The sequence below is a fragment of the Scaptodrosophila lebanonensis genome, unplaced genomic scaffold (genome assembly GCF_003285725.1).
Source record: "Scaptodrosophila lebanonensis strain 11010-0011.00,11010-0021.00 unplaced genomic scaffold, SlebRS2 tig00000043-arrow-pilon, whole genome shotgun sequence".
NCBI classification, from domain to species: domain Eukaryota; kingdom Metazoa; phylum Arthropoda; class Insecta; order Diptera; family Drosophilidae; genus Scaptodrosophila; species Scaptodrosophila lebanonensis.
The window spans coordinates 7,161,916-7,183,458 of record NW_022060545.1 but is presented as its reverse complement, the minus strand read 5'-3'; the positions used below and the strand labels follow the sequence as shown (position 1 = coordinate 7,183,458).

Below are 21,543 nucleotides of genomic sequence, written 5' to 3'. Positions count from 1 at the left end.
TGGCACCCAAAAGTGTCCTTAAAGAAGTTGGCAACTTTTCGTGCGGTTTTAATTAAAGTAATTTGCGGGTGGTGCCATCTCTGCGATGGATTGGTTGACGGGTTTGTTTTGCTGGTACTCGTATCTACAATCGAGAAACGGCAAATCATTTTAATTGCTTTAGATTTTTGCAGCATCAGTTGCCCGCAACTCCTACCCCCTCCTGCCCCGACTGCTGGTCCTGCCCTTGTTTTTGGCTTTGTTGTTGTTATGAGTGTGTGTGTGTTTGTTGATTGTGTGCGGCGATAATAATTACACGTCACGCTGCCACGCAATCAAAACATTATTTGTGCAAAATCACGGAGCTGAACTGAAGCGGAAGTGATGAAGGACTTATTGGCTGCACGCGTCCTCGACGATGGCGCTGGCTCTGGCAATGTCGCTGACGCTGTCGCTGACGATGGCAACGAGTACGTCTAGGATAGCGCTAAAAAGTTTAAAAAAAATCTTGCACCCCATGCAAAGCATTTGCATGCGTCCACAGAGATCGGCCTGAAGGAGCAAAGCCTCCCTTGGGCCGCCACTTCGCGCGTGTAAAATTCAACGCAACGCGTGCGGTCACGTGGCAGGCGGTTGGACGAGCAATCGAGTTGGGCCGTGCAGCGGTGGCACGCCCACTTTTTTATGATAGTCCGACACCTGGTCGATGAACGTTTTACAAAACGCTGGCAGACGCAGCAGCAACGTCATTCATCCAACCAACGATTTCATTGTCAACGATTTTTCACCCAACGCCAATCAACAAAGGCAACAACCACAACAATGTCACACAGTGCCACCAATTTAGCTATTTTCCGCCAAATTTTTGGATTTATTTAAATTATTTTATTTCTATTTTCTATTAAATGTGCAGAAAAAACATTTTTTGGATCATTATATATTTCTGGTTTTCCTTGACATTTAAATTCAAATTCAAACATTAAAGGCATCAACCTTTCAAACTTTTTTGTTTGTTTTTAAATAGTTTCATAATTCACCATTCTCTATAAATTATTTATTTGATAACGCAAAACTCTGAAAATTTTTAGTAAATTTTCTTGTCTCACATAATTTTATTATACCCTGAACCCAAATGATAAAAATGCTGCCCCAAAATTCCAAAACGACAAAAAACTATACTATTATCCCGCCTACTTTTAGCGTCTTTAGAATTTCCTTATGCTTTTTACTAAACTATATAGTTCTTTATATACTTTCATGTATATATTATCATCTGTAATATTTGTTTCTTTTTTCATATTTGGAATTTATAATCCTGAGAAGGAATCATCGACAAGTCTATTTGAATAAACCTTCCATACAGAAACTGGGAGTTACGATAAAATAAAAATTCAGCCCTTTACGTTAGGATTTATTCAGCTACTTCTAGCTTATTTCCATTGTTGATCTGTCTTTTTTGACACTCAAGAATTGACAGCACTGATGTCAATGGCGACAACAAGAACCGCAGCAACAGCAGCAACAACGCACGGAAAATCGTTGAAAATTATGTAAATTGTTTTTGTTAGGCCAGGAAAGGAGTGCGAAAATTTGCCTAAATGCTTTATAACCAACTCTGTGGCAGTATTTGGCTGGCATGAGACTTCCATTGGGGCCTTCAACTGTTGCACGCACATGACAGCGCTGTGACAGAAACATATGTTGCCACAATCAACAACGTCCTGTCGAGCAGTTAAGAATGCAACCCTTTGGCGCGAGGGAAGACACCCACCCTTTGAAGGCAAATTCAAAAAGTTACAAGACCTACAAAAAAATAAAATGCAACAAACAAACAATTCGAATGAATGGAGGAAACAGTAAAAGTTTCCTAAGTTCCCGTGACTTTTCAAAAAAAAAAAAAAAAAATAGTTCACGCTTACGAGTAAAAATAAATTCTTTTCAATAGCAACTATAGTCAAAGCTGATGCGGAATATAATTTAAATTACAATATTCGTTAAGCTGTCACATGAATTTTGTATATTAAATGGCTCCACTCGATCAGTACAGTCCTCATTATTTATATTCTTTTGAATCATAGCTACCAACGAGTTCTTGCTAAAGAGGTTTAAATACGTATACTATAGGATGTTGCACTGCCAATATCAGCTTATTTAATTTAAAATTTAATATTTCAAAAAATTGTTAACTCTTAAAACAACAATCTAGCTTTATATTAATTGACTCCACTCGATCAGTACAATCGCCATTATTTATACTCTTTTGAATCATAGCTACCAACGAGTTCTTGCTAAAGAGATTTAAATACGTATACTATAGGATGTTGCACTGCCAATATAAGCTTATTTAATTTAAAATTTAATTTTTCAAAAGAGATATTTAACTCTAAAAACAACAATCTAGCTTTTATCTCTGCACTACATATTTTGTTACTTCTAAACACAAAATATTGAACTTAACCGCCAAGTTAAATCGGTATGATATCTATCCCATTAAATGTTTCTTCTGCTTCTTCTTTTCTACCAGTTTTTCCCACCAGCTACCACTAAAGCAGGCCAACTCCCCGCTGCCTGGCTCACCCCCTGCCATGCGCACACACGTTCAGGGCAATAAAAGCGCAAACGTTTCAATTCCGTTGCGGCTGACAAATGCACAAAAATTGCCAACTTTCTGCCCCAAAAATATTATAATGATAAAAAAGAGAAAGGAAACAAGATAGCCGTAGCCAGATAAGAGGGCGATATGGACATGCCATCGAGTGTTTTGATTTGTAACGTTTCTCACTTCATTATTATGCAATAAATTGTAGTCCCATATAATGGGATGTTGTCTCATATTGCAGCACACGAGCGCAAAAAAACTATTCGGTTAGGGCGACATTGTTTGGAGGGGTTGGCAAAGAGAAATAGAGCATCGCGCTGAACATTGTTGGTGAAAGTTAATGAGCCCTGACATGAATAGCGTATATTTCTTGTCTAATTTTCGCCGGCTGATAGCTGTTTTTATGTATACCGTTTTCCTGCTTGGGATCTATGGTTTAATAGCCCTCTTAATCCAACGAATCCAACGAATAGAGTGCATATCTCAGTACTAAAACATATCATGAGCCATCTAATCGTATAGATGACGCTTTTAATGTCGCTTTATGCCCAACCATATATCATTATATAAATCTTACAACTTTTTATATTGTTATAATAATATTAGTTTCTTTCAATTCCTTGCTACAACACTAATTAGAAAAAAAATATAACATGTCTAACGAGTTGTTAAAAATAAATGATTGTAACAGGTTTGGAGTCGGTTGTCAAACCAACTGAAATGGAGCGATATTCAAACCAAACCGATCCGTATTCAGAAAGTTGTGTACATACGACAAAAATTATTGAAAGTTCAACTCTGAAATAAAATTTGGATTGCATTTACCACCGAAACTTTTTCGCTAGCTTTCTACTTTCTATTTAGTATTTTTAAAGCATTTTTCGAAAGCTAACGTAGCTTTTAAGTCGAAAGTTTTCAGCTGAAAAGTGTTGCCAACTAAATGTTTGAGTAACTTTTAAAAGTTTTTGAAAGCTACTTTGTTAATGAAAGCTCGCCTCTGCGCGCTTCAAAAGGCCGGGAAAATTGCTAAAAATTAGTTTGTCCTTTATAAATATTGAAACATTAATTTTGTAGTTTATTTGCAAATAAATAAAATTGTATTTTATATTTAATAATTTTCAAAAGCTTTTTCAACATGCCCCAGCAGCATGCCCTTCGGCGCTGTAAGCTTTCAAAACATAATTAGGCAACAAACCAACCCCTGCTCGAAAGCTTACGCCAAAAAGCTGCAACCCAAAAATCCACCCTTGTAAGTGGCTGGCTCTCTGAGCATAAAAGCTCTGGCGCTCGCCCTACATGCGCCAGCGTTGCGGCGCGCCACAGTATGTATGTGTGGGTGCGTGTGTGTGTGTGTATGTGTGTGCTGGCATGTAAGCTGCGCTCGCTCGCTCCGGCGAGAAAAGCACAAAGTACCCGTACGTGTATTGGTGTCTGTGTGTGACACACAGGAGTGTCAGCAGCATAAATTTCAGCATACAAATTTCACACACTGGCTACGCGTCGCTAGAAAGTTTCGGCGAGTTTTCGCAGAAAATCCATAAATGAAAAAACGCAGTGTAAATAAAAGCAAACAAAAATACCAAATTCCAAAGTTCCTCTAGTTTCTAAATTGTGTGTAAATAGCCGAAATTACAAAAGTAAGCGCGACTCTCGTAAACAACAACAACAAAATAATAATAATAATAATACTGAAAGGGAATGAAATGTTAAAACAACGGTAAATGCTGCACGGCATGTGCCTCTTCTCAGGCAGGGGCGTTCGTGGCAGCAACGACGGCGGCTTTTGTGGATGCGGATGAAGATGAAGAAAACTGTGTATGTGCCCAAGTGGTTGCGATGATAAATCAAACAAGTTTCCAACAAAAATCGGCGCAACAAAGCCAAAAGGCAAATGCCAATACACATGGTGCATAAAAAATAAAAATCATCAAAATCAAATAAAGCATAAATTATGCTTTTTGGCAGCACAAGTGGCCAGCAACAATAACAACAACAATAGCAACAGTAGCAGCAGCAGCACACACTCACACACTGAAGAAAAAACTATACAAGTGGATATATTTTGATTTTTTTTATAAATAGAAAAATCAATTTCGCACGCAGTGCGCCGCACACACACACACACACACACACACGCACACGTAGAAAGGGAGTGAAGAGCCGTTGCTCTCATTTCGACTCTCACTCTCTCCATCTCTCACTGCCTGACTGACTGACTAAATGACTCTCTTGCTCAGCATATTTGGCTGCGGCTGGCTAACAGTGTATGCGTGTGTGTGTTTGTGTGTGTGTGTGTGTGTGTGTGTGAGTGTGTGTTTGTGTGTGTCTATTAAAAGCAGCAACAGCACGCGCATGTGGAGGGAGCTTCGCTTTTTAGTGTACGCGGCTGCTGCCTGCTGCCTGCCGCCTGCCGCCTGTGCTATGTGAGAATAATTGAATATAATTCAAGTGTTTTTGTTGTATTATTTGTTGTGCTTATTATTATTGTTATTATTTGTTTAAATAAGCAAATCGAAAATAAAAGGCGAAGAAACAACACAAACAGTCGTTTCATGTGCGATGACAGCAGCTATAAAAACTGTGCGCGGAAAACTGCGTGGAAATTTGTTGAAATGCCATTAAACAAAAAATTATATTCCAATGTGTATATACATATGTACGTATGTATGTGTGTATGTATTTATTGAATGTGGCGCGCAACAGAAATAATAACAGCAACAACAACAACAAGAGCAGCAACAACAATACAGGACTGTTGCAGTCCAGGCCGAACCCATAAAAGGGTTTGTCTCTATGGCAATGGCAACTTTGGAGCTGTGAGGGGGCTACGAGGGGGCTGTGTGGGTGCAGCGCAGCGTACGTTCGTGTTTACAAATTGACGCTACAAATTGAATTTATAGCGCGTCCCGACCGCCAGCATAAGAAACAAGTGGTTGGGTGGTGCAGGAACGTGGAGAGGTGGTGGCGCAGGCCAAGGTAAAAATTTCCGCTACTTTTTAAAAACTTGTTCGCCTTCATATACATATGTACATACATATATGTATGTACATATGTGTGTGGAATGTTTGGCTTGAACTGGTCTAAAAAGTGGGTGGATGGGTTGGATGGGCTGGCTGGGTGGTGCCGGTGAAACGCAAGAGACCTCAATGACGGACACGGACATAGAGGCACGCAACGCAACGCATCGCATACCAAAGACGACGCTGCTGATGACGACGTCTACAAATAAAAAAAAAAATAATAAAAAGACGTACAAGTGGCTGGACGGGCGCGTACTATGATGCTCTTGTTGTTGTTGTTTGTGCCCTCGTCGCGTAAAAAATGATTTCGAAACTGACGCACAACAACAACAGCAATAATAAACAGTAGCAGCAGCAGCAGCAACAACAGTCACAACAACAACAAGCAGCAGAAATCTAATAAATTAAATTTACACACATAGTTAAATTAGTGAAAATTGAATAAAACACAAGAAGAAGAATATATATATATATACTATATAGTATAGATAGTAGAGCAGCCGCTGAGCGACAGAAAGACGACATGAAAAAAAACTAAAAGTAAATAACAACAACAAAAAGCAAATAAAGCAAAGTCAAAAAACACGCAGAACGTGTTGAACAACAAATTAAAAACTTTAACGCCGCCGCTGACGTCGCAGCTGAGACGACAGCAAAAGCAGCAGCAGCAGCAGCAGAGGGGCAGCGACAAAGGCAGAGATCGACAGCAACTGCGACTGCGACACATCCACAGACATAAAAGATGGGCTGTGGACAAAGTAAAATTCATCTATATCCAAGGAAATCGAAGAGTAAAGCAAATGGCAAGAAAGGAGGACATGGTAAGCAGTCGAGTGTGAGACTAGCAGTGTGAATGTGTGAGTGTGTGTGTGTACTTTCTCTCGCCTTATAACAAAAGCTTACACGCATGACGACATCAATTTGCCTGCCTGTCTGTGCAGTTATGTGTGCATTTATGTGTATATGTGTGTGTGTGTTTGTATGTGTGTATAAGCCACCTGTTTCCACAATGAGGACATCATTGATTAATATGCCAGCAACAAAAGCAGCTACAAAAGCGCACTATAAAGCGTTAGGCCGTTTTAAACTCACACACACACACACAGAAATGGTGGCACACACGCCTTTAATTATGCATGTGTACCTAAGTTTATATATACATAAAAATTTCTTTTTTTTTTAAACCCTAGCCTACATAAAAAGTTTTTCTGTTGAGCCTACCTCTCACCCACTTTTATTTCACACATAAATTTAGCGCATACATATGTTTGTGTGCGTGTAATTAACTGCTAAAAAGCAACTTGTTGTGCTGGCCAGGGGTGTGGCACAGGGTGTTACTGGGTTTGTGTGTATGTGTGTGTGTGTGTGTGACAAGTAGGCGCGAGCACTTTTGTCTCTAAGCCTGAGCTGAGCGTGCAAAAAAGGGTTAAAATGTATAGCATACACAAAGGCGCCGTTATGCCATAAAAACGACCCATTTTCATTGCTAAACTGGAGCTGTCGGCCTACCGTCCCTTGTCGGGATTTAATTATAAAGTTGTTCTTCTATATTTCTTACCAAATTAACATTTAATGTGGATAGCTATTTTAATTAAAATGCTTTTTATTTTATTTTTTTGGAGAACAACATCAAAGTCAGTCCCAAGTTTTAGTAAAAACAAACACACATTTAAAATGTACACACTGCGGTTAATATATATAAATACTTTGCATACTTTGTGCCCAAATAAACCCTTTTTTTTAATTTCCAAGTTTCCTTAACAAAAGATCCACATACAAGTATTTAGATGACGTTAACTTTGTCACACATTTTGGGCCGTTTATGCGGGCGCAAAAACAGAAAATTTTAGGAGGTTACAAAGATTCATTCGGAAAACTTGATTTCCACTTGAGCAATCAATTGCACACTTTTCTTTATTCGATGCAGTGATGCCTGTTTAGCATGCTTAGCACTATGAATCATTATATCTGGGGTATATTTGTATTCAAATTCAAAGCTCAGTTCATGAAATAGGCAAAGGAAAGCATTAATTTTATGCCATGATTCACATATCTTAGGAGCTGGCTTTGTCCCAGAGTCATGGTGTAAGCTGACGCAGCCTCCTTTATAAGGAGTAACGATGTCATACTGTTTCTTTTCAAAAGACTTGAAATTGAAAGTAATTTTAAAACAATAAGCATTATTTATGGTTTGAAACGTTGCCTGGCATAACAACTTCATAGAACAATATATTTATCCATGTCAATTAATGTGGAATATATACCTATTATTTTAATTTGAAACAGTTTGAAGCATACACTACTCTGTGATTGTTTTTTTTACGAATTATACATTAAAGAAAAATGCAATTACGACTTTAATTAGGCATTTAGTCTTATTTAAATTTTAAATATAAAATTTATATAAAACTATTGTTTTGATTGATTGGCATTTTTTGCATGCGTATGTTTAAATAAGGAATGGGCTTTCATTAAAATGATTTTTAAGTCTCCTGACCACTGGAAGCTTGAGCTCTTGATTAAATCACATAAATAAAGTTGATTGGTTTGTCTTAGATGCTAATTAAAATAAAGTTTTTGTCTGAACTGAACAAACCTTAGCAAATCAATGATTTAAAACTCGTTTCATCGACGGGTTTAGCAATATTAATCATACGCACTGTGGATCCAGTGCTCTCGAGCAATGGGCATTTCTGTTTGAGCCAATCTTTTCAAACTGTAAACGTTTCTTGTGAATTGTAGAATTTACACGAATGTCTACTTACAATGAAATATTAGTAGAAGGTATTTGTGAAGATTATTTCTATTCATAAAATTCCAATGGCTTAATAATTAATCGAAAGTTTTCCCCAAGCAGCAGTCTTTTATCGCTTTTCTTTTGCCGACTATCCACTTAAAGACAACTGCCTCGTTCTGAGATATATGCAAATAGAACTTTTATTTTGTGTGGATGTTTTTTGTGTGTGTGTGTGTGTGTGAGCATATGAGTGTGTGCTTGCGTCAATTTGTCTTACTCTGAGCACCCTTCTCAAGCTGGGAAACTTCGAAACTAAAGACATTCATCTTTCCTGCAGCCGATTCAGATGCCGAAACGGATGAGGACGAAGGCCACATTGAGGACGCTGAGAAGGCCCAACAACGGGAGCGGGAGAAGCACGACGAGAGCGAGGAACAAAGCAATAAAGAGATACAGGACAGTGAGGAGGATGTTGCCGTGTCGTTGTTGCGTGCCAAGAATCTATCGCTGTTGCAGAGCCAGTAAGTGAATTTTCGCCTTAATGGCCCATCAAACCAAACTAAAACTGCCTGCACCTTACAGAGAAATATCGTCAAGCCAACAGAATTTCTTTCGCATGCTGGACAAAAAAATCGATGAGGTAAGAAATCCACAAATCGAAATCATCAGCTAGTCGCCAATACAGTAGCATATCTCACTCCAGGGTCCCGACTATGACTCGGCGAGCGAAACCGAAATTGCCTTGGAGGAGGCACGACTGAATGCGTTGGTGCAACATTGGGAGTCCGCCAGTCTGACCGCATCGATATGCTCCTCAGCGAGTCGTTCCCTGCAAACGACCCCCATACGCCAAGTACAAGTACCGATCAAGCAGCTGAATCCAACGTCACGTCCCGGCGCCCACTTGCTGCAGCCCTCGGTGGCGGCGGCGGCCCAACTGCTGAGCACCTCCGTGACGGGTGGCACAACGGATTATCTACCTCAGCACGTCTTGGCGGGGCGACAGGCGCAACAGCAACAACAGCAGCAACAACAGCAACAACAGCAGCAACAACAACTACAGCAGCACCAACTCATGCAGTCCACCGGTATGCTGTTGACGCACATGTCCCCCCAACTAACCACCGTCAATACGTCCAATGCAGCTGCTGCTCAGCTGGCGCAGCTGCAACAGCAACAGCAACAACAACAGCAGGCACTCTACCAGCAACAGCAGCAGCAACAACAGCAGCTGGCCGCGTATGGCACCCACCTGCTGGCACTGCCTGCTGGTTCGAGCGGTGCCACCTCCTTGCTGGGCGCCGGCAAGCCTCAAAACGTCAGTCCCAAGCGCCTCCTAATGACGTCAACGGGAGCCGTTTACAGCACAACGGCGTCAGTCAGTTCCGTGCAGCCGCAGCCACAGTTGCAGCCGCAGTTGCAGCCAACGCCACAATATATAGCAACCAACATGATGCAGCCCGGAGCGACGGGCTTCATCAATGGCGCCATGCAGATGGCCGCCTACTACGGTCCCAGCACTGCCCCACAGACAGCCCAAGCACCACTTCCTAACATCACACATCAACAACAACAACAACAGCAGCAACAGCAGCAACAGCAGCAGCATCAACAACAACAACAACAACTCGAACACGACACATACGACCCACAAACCGCTCCACACAGCCAAAGTCAACAACAGCAGCAGCCAGGTGTCTACTACGGCGAGGTCATGCATGGCGTGCAGGTGAGTTCATCGATCCTAGATTCGAAATTAAATGTCCTTGACTACTGAAATAGCACTTAAAATTATGAAAAAATGGGAGAAAAATTTGCTCTCCATTTGTGTAACATTTAGGAAATCCCTGCAGACTCATATACTGGAAATATCATCTTTCAGAAAAAAGAATACAAGAATACAAGCTATTAGGATTGCTTTTTTCACTTTTATTATACTGTTATTTTGATAACTTCATAAATGAAATAAATTAATTGTCAGGTTTATTTAACCAATTTAATGATTGCACACGATGGACAGTTTTAAATATGAACACTCTGCTAATAAAAATAATAATAATAATAAATTAAATTAAACTTATAGCTAAATACAAATACAATTTAAAATAGGAGTTAAGTCTTATTTAGGTCAGTAGGGTGTGACCTCTTCAGCCTCCTTCTCATTAACCTCCTCCTTTAATGGGCCGTTTCAGCAGCCTTGCTAATTTACTTTGAAGCTTCCAAGTTCCTTATCTATGTTTGCTGTTTTCATCATGGGGCAGGGCATCAGTTAGCAGGCGAAGGGTTTTGGTTTGAAGAATTCGGATTTTCTTCAGTTGGCAATTATGATTCCAACTATCAAAACCTTTAAAAAATACGAACAGTCAGAGTTCAGAGTTTGCTTTAAAATAGATTTGGAATCTCAAAAACTATTGACAATATTCTGTCCAAGGCATGCGAAGCACTTATAATTGTTAGACCACTTTTAACGATGCAAATAAAATTAAAAAGCCAAAAAAAAAAAAAAAACTTCGGATCTAAATGCATTACTTACCTCGAAATACATTAAAACGTTAATCATTTTGATTAAATGATCTGAGAAATGTTGCCTGGTTGTCATTTAAGTGACATAATGTTTCGAGGATGATTCTTAAGTAAGAATAATAATAATAATAATAATAATAATAATAATAATAATAATAATAATAATAATAATAATAATAATAATAATAATAATAATAATAATAATAATAATAATAATAATAATAATAATAATAATAATAATAAAATGAATAGCTGATTCGGACTAAATGAAATAAAATCCACCTGAACATCTCTATAAAAATGGTTATTGGAAATTAACCAAGTTAATGCGATTTTCGATTCAATCTTTGCATACCCACGACAATGCAAATTTAAGACTTCTATGGTTTTCTCATGGATGTCAGAACTGGACCAAATTAAAATGAAAAGCACTAGCTTTCAAAAAAAAAAAAAAAAAAAGAATCATCAAAATCGGTTCACTCAGCATGAGTTCCCCCATAAAAAAAAAAAACGAAAAAAAACAGTCGAATTGAGAAACTCCTCTTCTTTTTGAAGTTGGTTTAAAATTAGATTACTACCTTCCTACCCACGTCTCACATGAAGCATTTAACTAAAGCCGATATAAACAGCAATAGCTGATTGAATATAAGTTAATATTACCTTAGTTATAAATCATTAATTATAAGTCAAAAGTAGTTCAAAAGAAATAAAAAATATAAGGACAGCCCCTTTCCTCACTTTCGATAGGAAGCACCTGCCCGAAGCCGATTTAAGCTGATTTAATAGGTTAATTATCACGCTAACTTTTAAGATTAAATTTCGAAATATTTACCATTTAAGCAGTAATACTTAATCAAATAAATTACATTAATAATTGCTTACATCAGCAACTTCAAGCAGCATTAAGCAGCATTAAGTTAAATCACATTACTTTCGATCGAGAAATCATAACTGGCGATATATACTTTAGAGAATGTTGTCTGATGCGTTTCGTTTCCAATGCAAAAGCGCCAGCTACCCAGAATATTTGCAAAAGTTTTGGAATTTTTCTCAATTTTTTCTTAATATTAAATTTGACTAATGTATCGAAATTGTTATTGTATTTGCAGGCCGCGCCGCCCACGGAATATAAATTTCCGCCGGCCATAAGCGTACAACGCCTGGCGCCGCAAGTGCAGCGGCAGCTGCGGGAGACGCAGGAACTCATAAAAGACTCGTGTCCGCAGCTATATGCAGCGGGCTATGGCAGCCCAGGACCACCGATACGCAACCCCAGCAGAAATCCAACTAGAACTAGACCCACCCTGGAGACGCAGTTCTCGCAGGAACTCTCGTGATATCTATATATGTAAAGCACACAAATCCGTTTCAAACCAACAAATTGCACGATTGTCACAAAAGCTCTTCAAAAGTACCCCCCAGATGGTAACAACAGAGCAAGTGTTGTGCCTATGAACAAAAATGATCGAAAAACTCAATTAAGTCCGATTCATCACCTCATCATACCTCATAGATACTATAACTATTTGGTCGTAAAACTTTGCTAATAGCTTTCGCGCGGATTCAAATTCCTTTTCAATTTTCTATAAAAAGGTTCTATAAAAGGTTGATCTAATTTTTAAAAAATAAAACAATGTATAAACACTCTAGGAATACCTTCTGGATGATGCTTTTTAGCGGCTTTTGTGACTTTCCTCTCATAAAAGTAAAAACACTCACACTCACAACAACAAAAATGAAAATGAAAAGAAAACAGAATTAGGAACCTGCGCCAAAGAACAATTAACCAAAATTAAAGAAAAAATTAAAAATTACAAAAAAAAATCGCCAAAAAAAAGAATTGATGAAAAATTTGTAAAACTCTGCACTAAATGTTTCAGCCCTGCCCAACCTTCCCGGGTTAACCAATCGACAACTTATAAGCGTATTACTTACAACAGCAACAACAACAACTACTACTATAAAAAGTAAATGCGGAGCAACAAATAAAATGCATTATAACGTATAAAATATAGAGTATAAGAGAGGCAGCCAACAACAAGTAGGAGCAGAAGCTAAAGCTGAAGCTGAAACACGTTCATGATAGGCACGAAGAAGAGAGCAGCGCAAGGCAAATAGATTTAGATTGAGAACACGTACATACACACACACACACACACACACACATATATACATGCATATAACTTTACGCTATGTATGCCAAAAACAAAAACAAAACTAAAACTCTATAAAACAAAGAACAACAGCAACAACAAAAGCAACCACAAAATTGACTTCTACATTCTCACATTTTGTTAGTCATAATCATGGTGTAATTTTTAAATAGTTTCTGTAAAATTTGTGAGTTAACGATTGAATGGAAAGAATATATGATGCTATAAAGTTGGAGCTAGGGGCGGTCTAACAATGATGCTGTCTAGTAATATTTGTATAATTTAGTTCTATTTATTATTATAATAATTTTTGATGTATAATAGTTTTTCTTATATAAAAAATATATACATAAATATATATTTAAAATGAAAATAAAATCAATTAAGTTTAGAACCGAAATCGAATTATTGTATGGAGAATTACTCGTATCTGGATACATAAGAATCATAGGAACAGTAAGTTATTACAACAAAAGCGAGGGAGCGAAGAAATGTATCCAAAAATAATTATATTAACCACTACTAAGCTGACTAAAGAGGCCCTCTATGTCAAGCTCTATTCTAGGAACTCAAAAGTAAGTAAGATGGTGCGGACCCCGATTTCCGAATACACTTTTTAATGCATAAACTCCGAATCATGAACTAGTAAGTATTAAAAAGACCTTTACAAACTTTCTTAATTTTTAAAGAATTTTTTTATTTTGATATCCCATATGTTTCCAAATATAGATTAACAATGCAATGCAATTTGTAAACAAAAAGAAATTTTTATTGAGCTAACGGCAAATAGTTGCATCAATTTGTTGTAAACTAGGCAACTTCTCACGCAATTTGACACGATAGCGCATATCCTCGGCCAATGGGTTTCCCTCTAGGTAGATGGTAGTCAAATTTGTATTATTCTTTAAATTGTCCACACTTCTCCAGCTCGTTATCTTATTGTCGCTTAACCAAAGCTCATCGATTTTACTTAAATGTTCCAAGTGGTCGATGTCTGTGAGAAAGTTCTTCGATAAATCTAATGTCTCCAGATTGATGTTTTCATCCAGATTTTCAATAACTGAAATACCATTCTCGGACAAATACAGCTGTGACAAATTTTTCAGCATCTCTATATTTTCGATTTTAGTTATGCGATTAGCCTGAAGACTGAGCACCTCTAAGTTTGCCAATGTACTGAGATTTTCAATTTTTCGTATCTTATTTTTACCCAAATATAAGTACTTTAGGTTAACCAGTGTATCCAAATTCTTTATAATGCGTAATTTGTTGTCACCCAACTCCAGCAGAACAAGGTTTTCCAATGATTCAATATTTTCGATTTCCGCAATATGATTGGCACATAAAAATAATCTTTCCAATTTCAATAGGTTGCTTAGGTTTTCAATTTTTGTAAGTCGATTAAAACTAATATCTAGCTGTTCCAGGTTAATCAACATATCCAAATTTTCAATTTTCCTTATTTGATTATCATAGAGCTCTAACTCAATCAAATTTGTCAACGTGTCCAGGTTTTCAATTTTCTTTAAAAGATTCCAACGCATATATAAGCGCTTCAGGTTTTCCATTTTCTCCAAGTGCTCGATTTTCCCTGCGTGATAATGATTGAGATCTAGAGTGGATGCTTTTGGATCAACAGCTACTGCTTCCTCTATGGTGGAATATCCTTGTGGCTCAATCACTAACATTCCGCTATTGTTAATCAAAATCGGCGGATTCTCTTCTGACGCTCCAACATGGCGAATAAAGATAGGCATTCTTAATTCTCCGGCTTTACTAAATCCTTTTGGCTCGCCCATGCTCCAAAAACATTTTATATTTTTTGAATTTGTATGTAAAAATTTATATTTAATAAATAAGTCCAATGCTTACTAAGTCTAAATACTGAATACACTGTAATATCAATAATTGACGGCTCATTACATTTAACATACCATACTTAACATCTTGTAATATTATAATATATTATTTTATCGAGATATCTTAAAAAACAAAGAAGTTATAATGAGTGAGAGATTATATAAAACCACCAAACATATTTGGTTGTAATAGCTTTAATCACTTTGAAGCAAATTATCCGATTGTTCCTTTCGCAGCTAAATGGGTCCTATCCGGCTGGCTTTGACAAATTGCAGAACTACAACATGATAGATAAACAGTTTTTTTATAAATAATTTTCTAAACTATTCGATTTTGCATTACATTCGTAGCTTCGTAGCTCTTAAAAGTGTTTTTGTTTTATTTTTAAATTTCGGTAGTTGAAGTCAGCTGTGTTAAGAAGAACTGCTTTTTCTTTAAATAAGCAAAAAGCACCACCACCATTCACAATGTGACTCAGTCTAGCCCGACTTACCAGGCGAACATAAATGATAACAGGTTCGCAAAATCAGCGACAAGCAGTCGATTCATTGGGCTGCTTTTCAAGTGCGAAAGGGATGCCCAATGCAGAAGCAGCGCACCTACTCAATACGCACAACAAAGAAAACAAGCAATGCAAAGACAACAACCGCAAAGTTAACATTTGGATTTTGTTTGTCATTGCTTATCCCAACCGTACTTGGTGCTTATTTCTGTTCGCCTGGTAGACGACTCATGCTGAACGCGCATTTTGAGGACTGACTTCTGCTGCCGCAACAGACTTGAGCTGTGTGGGAAATGAGTCAACGGCCATTTGTTATTTTGCATATTACGAGCTATGGTGACGGCTTGTTGAGCAGTATTATTGGCTTCATTTTGCTGCCTCTTGAATCTGAACTGCTTATCGGTAGTCATTCGTTTTGGGAGTCCAAGAAAAGGGAAATCTGAAATTCCGTGGAACCTAAGGAATTGCCAGCCATTTTTAAAAGTTTAGTTAATTCCTTTATTCTTTTTAATTCAATTCATAATAGGTTTACATCAAGTAGAGTTGTTATACATAGTATTATCATGTTTTTTGTTTAGTTTCTTTCAGCTAAGCAATAGATTAGACTAAAACACATAATATGGTTTTTTGTATGTCTACGCATTTGATTCTAAGAAATTGACCTTTTTATATGTATTTATATGCATGTGTTTCTGTGTATGTTGTGTGATTTAATGTGTGTGGTGACATACTGGAGCATTGCAAATTTTTTAGATGAGATGCAATATTACAATTTTTGAGATTTTACGTAAACAGCAGAAATCAAATACGCCAGGGCTTGGAAACGATGCTACCAACGTCAACGTTGGCTAACACACTTAAGTGCCCCTTTTGAAATTTGAACAAATGAAATACAGAAGAAGGTGTCCTTACAAAACTAGAGATTGAAGTAGAAACTAAAAAATTTTTCAAATTACAAGCGTATTTGATTTCAATTCAAACCATATTATATAGCTGACTTGGGTTTTTAAGAAAAAGGAGATCTTAACAAGCCTCGGATCTCGGGTTTCCTTGTTATTTTTTTGTTTTTTTTTTCTTTTTCTTTTTTTGTTGAGTGCTTGCTTGTGTATAGGAAAGGAAATTATAACAGAGAAAAACCTTAGACCATTTGGCCCAACAAATTTGAATCTACACTTTGGCGGTGCGTGTACTTAATTTTGTACGGGCAAAGGTGGCGGCGGATATGCAAAGATATCACCACTATTGGCCATCACATACGGCGCAGCAGCGGGAACGGCATACTGGGCGCGGTAAGGATTGGTTGCTAGAGCCGCAGCGGTTCCACCATTCAGCGGCACGGTCGCAATTCCCGTCGACATGTTCGAGTACTGGCCATAAGCTTGTGGCGGCGGTGCACCTGCTGCTGCCACCACCTGCGCCGGTTGTTGTTGCTGTGCTGCTGGCATGTTGGCAAAGTTCATGTTGTATGGTGTGAAACGGGAGCGCTTCTGATCTATGCCATAGCCCGCGGCAGCGGCAGCCGCAGCCAATTGCTGCTGCTGTTGTTGTTGTTGTTGCTGCTGTTGCTGCTGTTGTTGCTGTTGCGGAGCTGCCACCTGAGCTGCACCAGTCTTGGGCTCAAAACAAGCGGCATTCGGATTGAATCGTGAGAACTGCACGCCATTTGGTTGTTGCTGCTGTTGTTGTGCCGACGCCGGCTGCGAGCCTTGCTGCTGATAACCGGATGGACGATATGCACCCGCATTGGGTGGGGAAGAGCGTGGTTTGTGCTCGAAGCGCACAACGCTGCCGTTCATTCCCCCAGCGCCTGCATTGTAGCCACCGCCGCCATTGCCAGTGCGTTGATTCATGTTGGCATTGTTGCGATAGTTGCCTCCGTTGTAGCCACCGCCACCTCCGCCCATTTGTTGGCCATTGCGCGCCTGATAGCTGTTGTTGCCGCGATAACCGCCCATGCCCCCGCGCTTCTGGTAACCACCACCATGCATAGCCATGTTCATTAGCTTCGGGTTGATGGTCTGCAAGAGATCGGATATAAAATATGGAATCAGTTAAGCTGTCTGTCATTTTTTGAGGCAAGTGGTTTTTTTAATTAAGTCTGCTCACCTGATTTGCCTCACGCAGCACTTGTATGAGATCATTGGCCTTGTTGGCGTTTGAGTGCGTGAACAGAGTGTATGCGGTTCCCCTATTATTGGAGCGACCTGTTCGCCCGATGCGATGCACGTAATCCTCAGAATTCGATGGATAGTCATAGTTGATAACAAACTTGACATCGTCGACATCTGCGTTTTTGTTTCATTTTGTTTGATTATTTGAAAATTGGAGAAGTGAGCGACATGTTAAGCATTTGTCGAATAAAAACAATAATGCAATATGCAAAAATTATAAACGAAAAACGGAAACTTATGTGTGTGGTGTGTGTTGGTTGAATTTGTTGCTAAACTTAAATACGATTGGTTTTTTTTTTTTGTACTTTGAACAAAAATTTCGCCATCAATACTATTTAGCGTATATAACAACTATACATCTTTGACAAACAGATATATGTTTTTCTTATACTGCAGAAATGTGGACCTCGACCTTTGTGTTATCATTCTTAAACATTGTTTTATTTTTCCTTTTTTTTTTTTTTTTTTGAATACACAAATTTTTGTTTAAGCTTAATGCATACAAGAGACGGCTTGATTAAAATTAAAGTTAAAGTTGATTTTTGTGATTGGTTATGCAAATGGGTGCAAGGTAAAGGGATTATGATTGGGACCATGGTGGGACAGGTCAGACGTGAAGGTAATGTTAGTTTTGGGATGGTTGGCAGGATAATTTGGGTGTTGCGCATAAGACTATGTTTAAAAGAGAGAGCGAGAGTTTAACATAATTAGTCTAGTACTTACCCGATGGCGAGCTTTAGATAAAATTAAGTTAGGTGGTAAGGCTTACGTAAAAATGTTCCTGCCATTTAAAGTTGTTGTTTGTAGTCTCGTGTAGTTGTGAAGCTAAGTGATGAGTTCCGCGTCGCGGCGCTAAAAACTTAAAGTTCAACCCTCAACTTGTATAATATAGCTTATCTTTTCATCTTTTTTTCTGACATATTTTTTTCTTTGTGTATATATTGGTCTTAATGCTTTAAACGGTTTTTTTGCAATTTAAAAAATCGAAGTCCATTTCAAAAGTGCTGATGATATTTTTGTTCACACACAAATTTAGGTTTTCTTTGTTATATATATATAGCGACGTAATATACAATATACGATATGGTAAATACATAAAATAAGCTACGGAAATTAGTATCAGTCAAAAATTATTTGGCCGCAAAATTGCAATTTTACATTCTAGAAGAAAAAATGCCAGCATTTGTCACACACTTTGGTTAAGTAGGAAACCGAATCAGCAATATACTAATATAAAAAAAAAACTTGTTAAAGGAGGCCATTTAAGTTAATTGACTGAAAATGCAATTTCTTTTCATCCAGGCCTACCAGCTTGTGAGCTTGAATTCTTAGCCACAACGACTTTCAAAAACATCGCTGTTGAATACTTGTATTTACATTTTAAGGATGTTTATTTTTTTTTACTTTGCTTGGCCATTGACTCCTTGACTGACAACAAATCGCAATTATACATATATATAAGTATGTGGGTACGTTACGATACTCAAAGAAAATGTGATTGCACGACAAAACTAAAAACTATGAGTAAGAAGAGCAACAATAACTAAGGGTATATATAAACTTCATATAACCAGCAATGCATGGAAAACACAATCCCCTCATTATTTCGCCCACACCATTTGTTTTTTTTTCTTTGAGAGATAATATCAGGTATAAGTGGTAGATTTTAAAGATAAATGAAAACAAAACAAAAACGAAAACGTATTTGATTAGTTTCTTTGCACTGATACTGTTGTTGAAGAGTACATGCTTGTTAACTTAACCTGTAAACACAAAGAGGTCAAGTTTGTCAGCAGGGGAAACGAACGGGCGGGTACCACAGCAAATGGTGCACCGCCTACCGACTCATATTGAGTCGAGAGAGCAAGAGAAAGTGAGAGAATGAGAGGCTTGGCGGTGTTGGCCGATTCATCGCTGCTCAGACTGAGCCAGAACCGAAAGCTCGGCTGCAGACGACGACGAATCCAAAATAATGAAAGAACCCTTTAGGTATGTTGATCCACAGCAACAATTGCTTGGTTAAGACAATTAAAGACAAAGGGACAGTGGCGCTACGGCCGCGAGGCCGGCAACGCCGCTGCCAACAATTATGGTGGTAACCAACACTCACCCAGTCCGCGGGCAGCCACATCAGTGGCCACCAGGATAGAGTGACGTCCATTGCGGAAGGAGGACAGCACAAAGTCGCGCTCCTGTTGCGACTTGTCGCCATGAATGGCGCAGGCGCGCCAGCCTTGACGCGAAATGTTGCGTGTGATCTCATCCACGCGTTTCTTGGTCTCCACAAATATGATGGTCTTGGTCTCATTCTCGGCCGATATCTCCGTCAGCAACTTGATTAGCTTGGCTATTTTCTCAGACTCATCGCACACGTCGACAATCTGGAGAATGTTGTGATTGGCCGACAGCGAGAGCGACCCAATGTTGACCTGTATGTAATTGTTGAGAAACTCCTCGGCCAGCTGGCGCACTTCTTTCGGCCATGTAGCCGACCACATCAACACTTGACGATCGGGGCGTATTTGCTGCATGATCTTGCGAATCTGGGGTTCGAAGCCCATGTCCAACATGCGATCAGCTTCGTCAAGCACAAGATATGTGCAGCGTTTCAATGTAGTTGTGCCACGCTCGAGAAAATCAATGAGACGACCTGGTGTAGCAATCACTATTTCCACCCCGCGCTCTAAATCACGAGCCTGCTGACCTTTAGGGGCACCGCCAAAGATACAGGTGTTGCGCACCTGAGTGTTTGAGCCAAACTCGATGGCGACTTGTTGGATTTGTTGTGCTAGCTCACGAGTGGGTGCTAGTACCAATGCTATGGGCCCATCGCCGCGCTCCAAACGTGGCTGATTATTGATGTGGACTACCGCGGGCAGTACATAAGCCAGCGTCTTACCTGACCCGGTCTGGGCCACGCCCACTAAATCACGGCCGCTTAAAGCGATGGGCCAGCCCTGCGCCTGTATAGCCGTGGGTTTAGCGAATCCCTGCTTGCGTATTTCATTCATTACATAGTCAGGGAAGCCGCCCTCCTCGAATTCAATGCTTGGTGTGGGCACCTCATCGCCCTTAATAGTGATCTCGTTGTTGGCCAAGAATGAGTCAGTTTCTCCTTTCGTGCGTGACAGCACGGACTCACAAGGCTGATAGAAATTTTTACGGAATGGAGTCAAGTTAACTTCTGCCCAGACAATCTTTGGCAAATGAGCGCCATGATTTGACGTTCGGTTGCCGTTGTTACCAAAACCATCGCGCTCGTTGCGCTGTCCGGTCATGTTCATGCGACGTGGTCCTGCGGCATTTACAACGCCATTAAATCCGCCGACGCCGTTGCCCCCGTTTCCACCGCCCGGACCACCACGGATGTATGGAGCTGTACGATTACGTTGATACATGCCGGCACCACCTGCACCGCCTGGGCCACCCATACGATTGTTGGCCATCGCGGCTCCTGCGCCACCGCTGCCACCCATGTAAGCGCCCGCACCGTTCACACCACTCTGGTTGTACCTGTAATTACCGTTGTTTGCCATAAGTTACAATTTTGCGCATTAAAAGCTATTTTAATTCCAAATATCAATTTGTATGTCTATTTATGTAATTTCTCGTTTTTATACTGCCATTTTGAATTATTGATTTTCAGACGTTGTACGTATGCATGCATACATGTGTGTATGTATATGAGCATGTCAAATTTTTTCATGCCCATTGGAGCGCTAGCGCCGCATGACACCAAAAAGAAGGGTCTAGAAAAGCGTAGAATGTGCATAAAAAAACAGCAGAAACTTACATTTTTATGGTTCCTTTACGTTCACTTCACAATTAATTTGCAAATTGTAATTTATAAATACAGTTTATTTTAATTTTGTCACCAAAAAATTGTGGAAAATTTCCAGAGTGAACTTTTACGTGAGCGAGTGTTGGCAAATGCCTTTGCCAAGTGAACTACCGTTTGACAATAATGTCTTTGCTAATTTTTGTGTGTGTATACATTAA

General features: G+C 39.1%; 2 protein-coding genes and 1 pseudogene across 2 annotated transcripts; 1 reads left to right on the top strand and 2 right to left on the bottom strand.

Annotated features, from left to right (window-relative positions):
* Positions 1 to 6,161: 6,161 nt before the first annotated feature.
* LOC115622942 (transcription factor SPT20 homolog) lies at positions 6,162 to 12,479 on the top strand. The gene is made up of 5 exons (XM_030517072.1): positions 6,162 to 6,419; positions 8,673 to 8,856; positions 8,918 to 8,975; positions 9,039 to 10,064; positions 11,968 to 12,479. The coding sequence occupies exons 1-5, from the start codon at positions 6,341 to 6,343 to the stop codon at positions 12,193 to 12,195; spliced, it is 1,575 nt and encodes a 524-aa protein (XP_030372932.1). The 5' UTR covers positions 6,162 to 6,340; the 3' UTR covers positions 12,196 to 12,479.
* A 1,279-nt stretch (positions 12,480 to 13,758) lies between these two features.
* Positions 13,759 to 14,838, bottom strand: LOC115623033 (annotated as a pseudogene).
* Positions 14,839 to 15,993: 1,155 nt separating this feature from the next.
* On the bottom strand, positions 15,994 to 21,476 carry LOC115623263 (ATP-dependent RNA helicase dbp2). Its single transcript, XM_030517532.1, has 4 exons — positions 21,338 to 21,476; positions 19,655 to 21,057; positions 17,480 to 17,658; positions 15,994 to 17,391 (listed from the first exon to the last, which is right to left on the bottom strand). Coding segments are annotated over exons 1-4 (2,412 nt in total). The 5' UTR covers positions 21,340 to 21,476; the 3' UTR covers positions 15,994 to 16,563.
* Between the last annotated feature and the right edge of the window lie 67 nt (positions 21,477 to 21,543).

Bases quoted from the DNA above. Each gene is read 5' to 3' on its own strand.
- LOC115623263 (XM_030517532.1), bottom strand. The intron at 17,659-19,654 runs GTGAGTGTTGGT...ACAAAAACGCAG, and splicing joins TGTGGCTGCCCGCGGACTGG to ATGTCGACGATGTCAAGTTT. The intron at 17,392-17,479 runs GTGAGCAGACTT...GATCTCTTGCAG, and splicing joins TGCTGCGTGAGGCAAATCAG to ACCATCAACCCGAAGCTAAT.
- LOC115622942 (XM_030517072.1), top strand. From the start codon at position 6,341: ATGGGCTGTGGACAAAGTAAAATTCATCTATATCCAAGGAAATCGAAG. The intron at 6,420-8,672 runs GTAAGCAGTCGA...TCTTTCCTGCAG, and splicing joins TGGCAAGAAAGGAGGACATG to CCGATTCAGATGCCGAAACG. The intron at 10,065-11,967 runs GTGAGTTCATCG...TTGTATTTGCAG, and splicing joins AGGTCATGCATGGCGTGCAG to GCCGCGCCGCCCACGGAATA.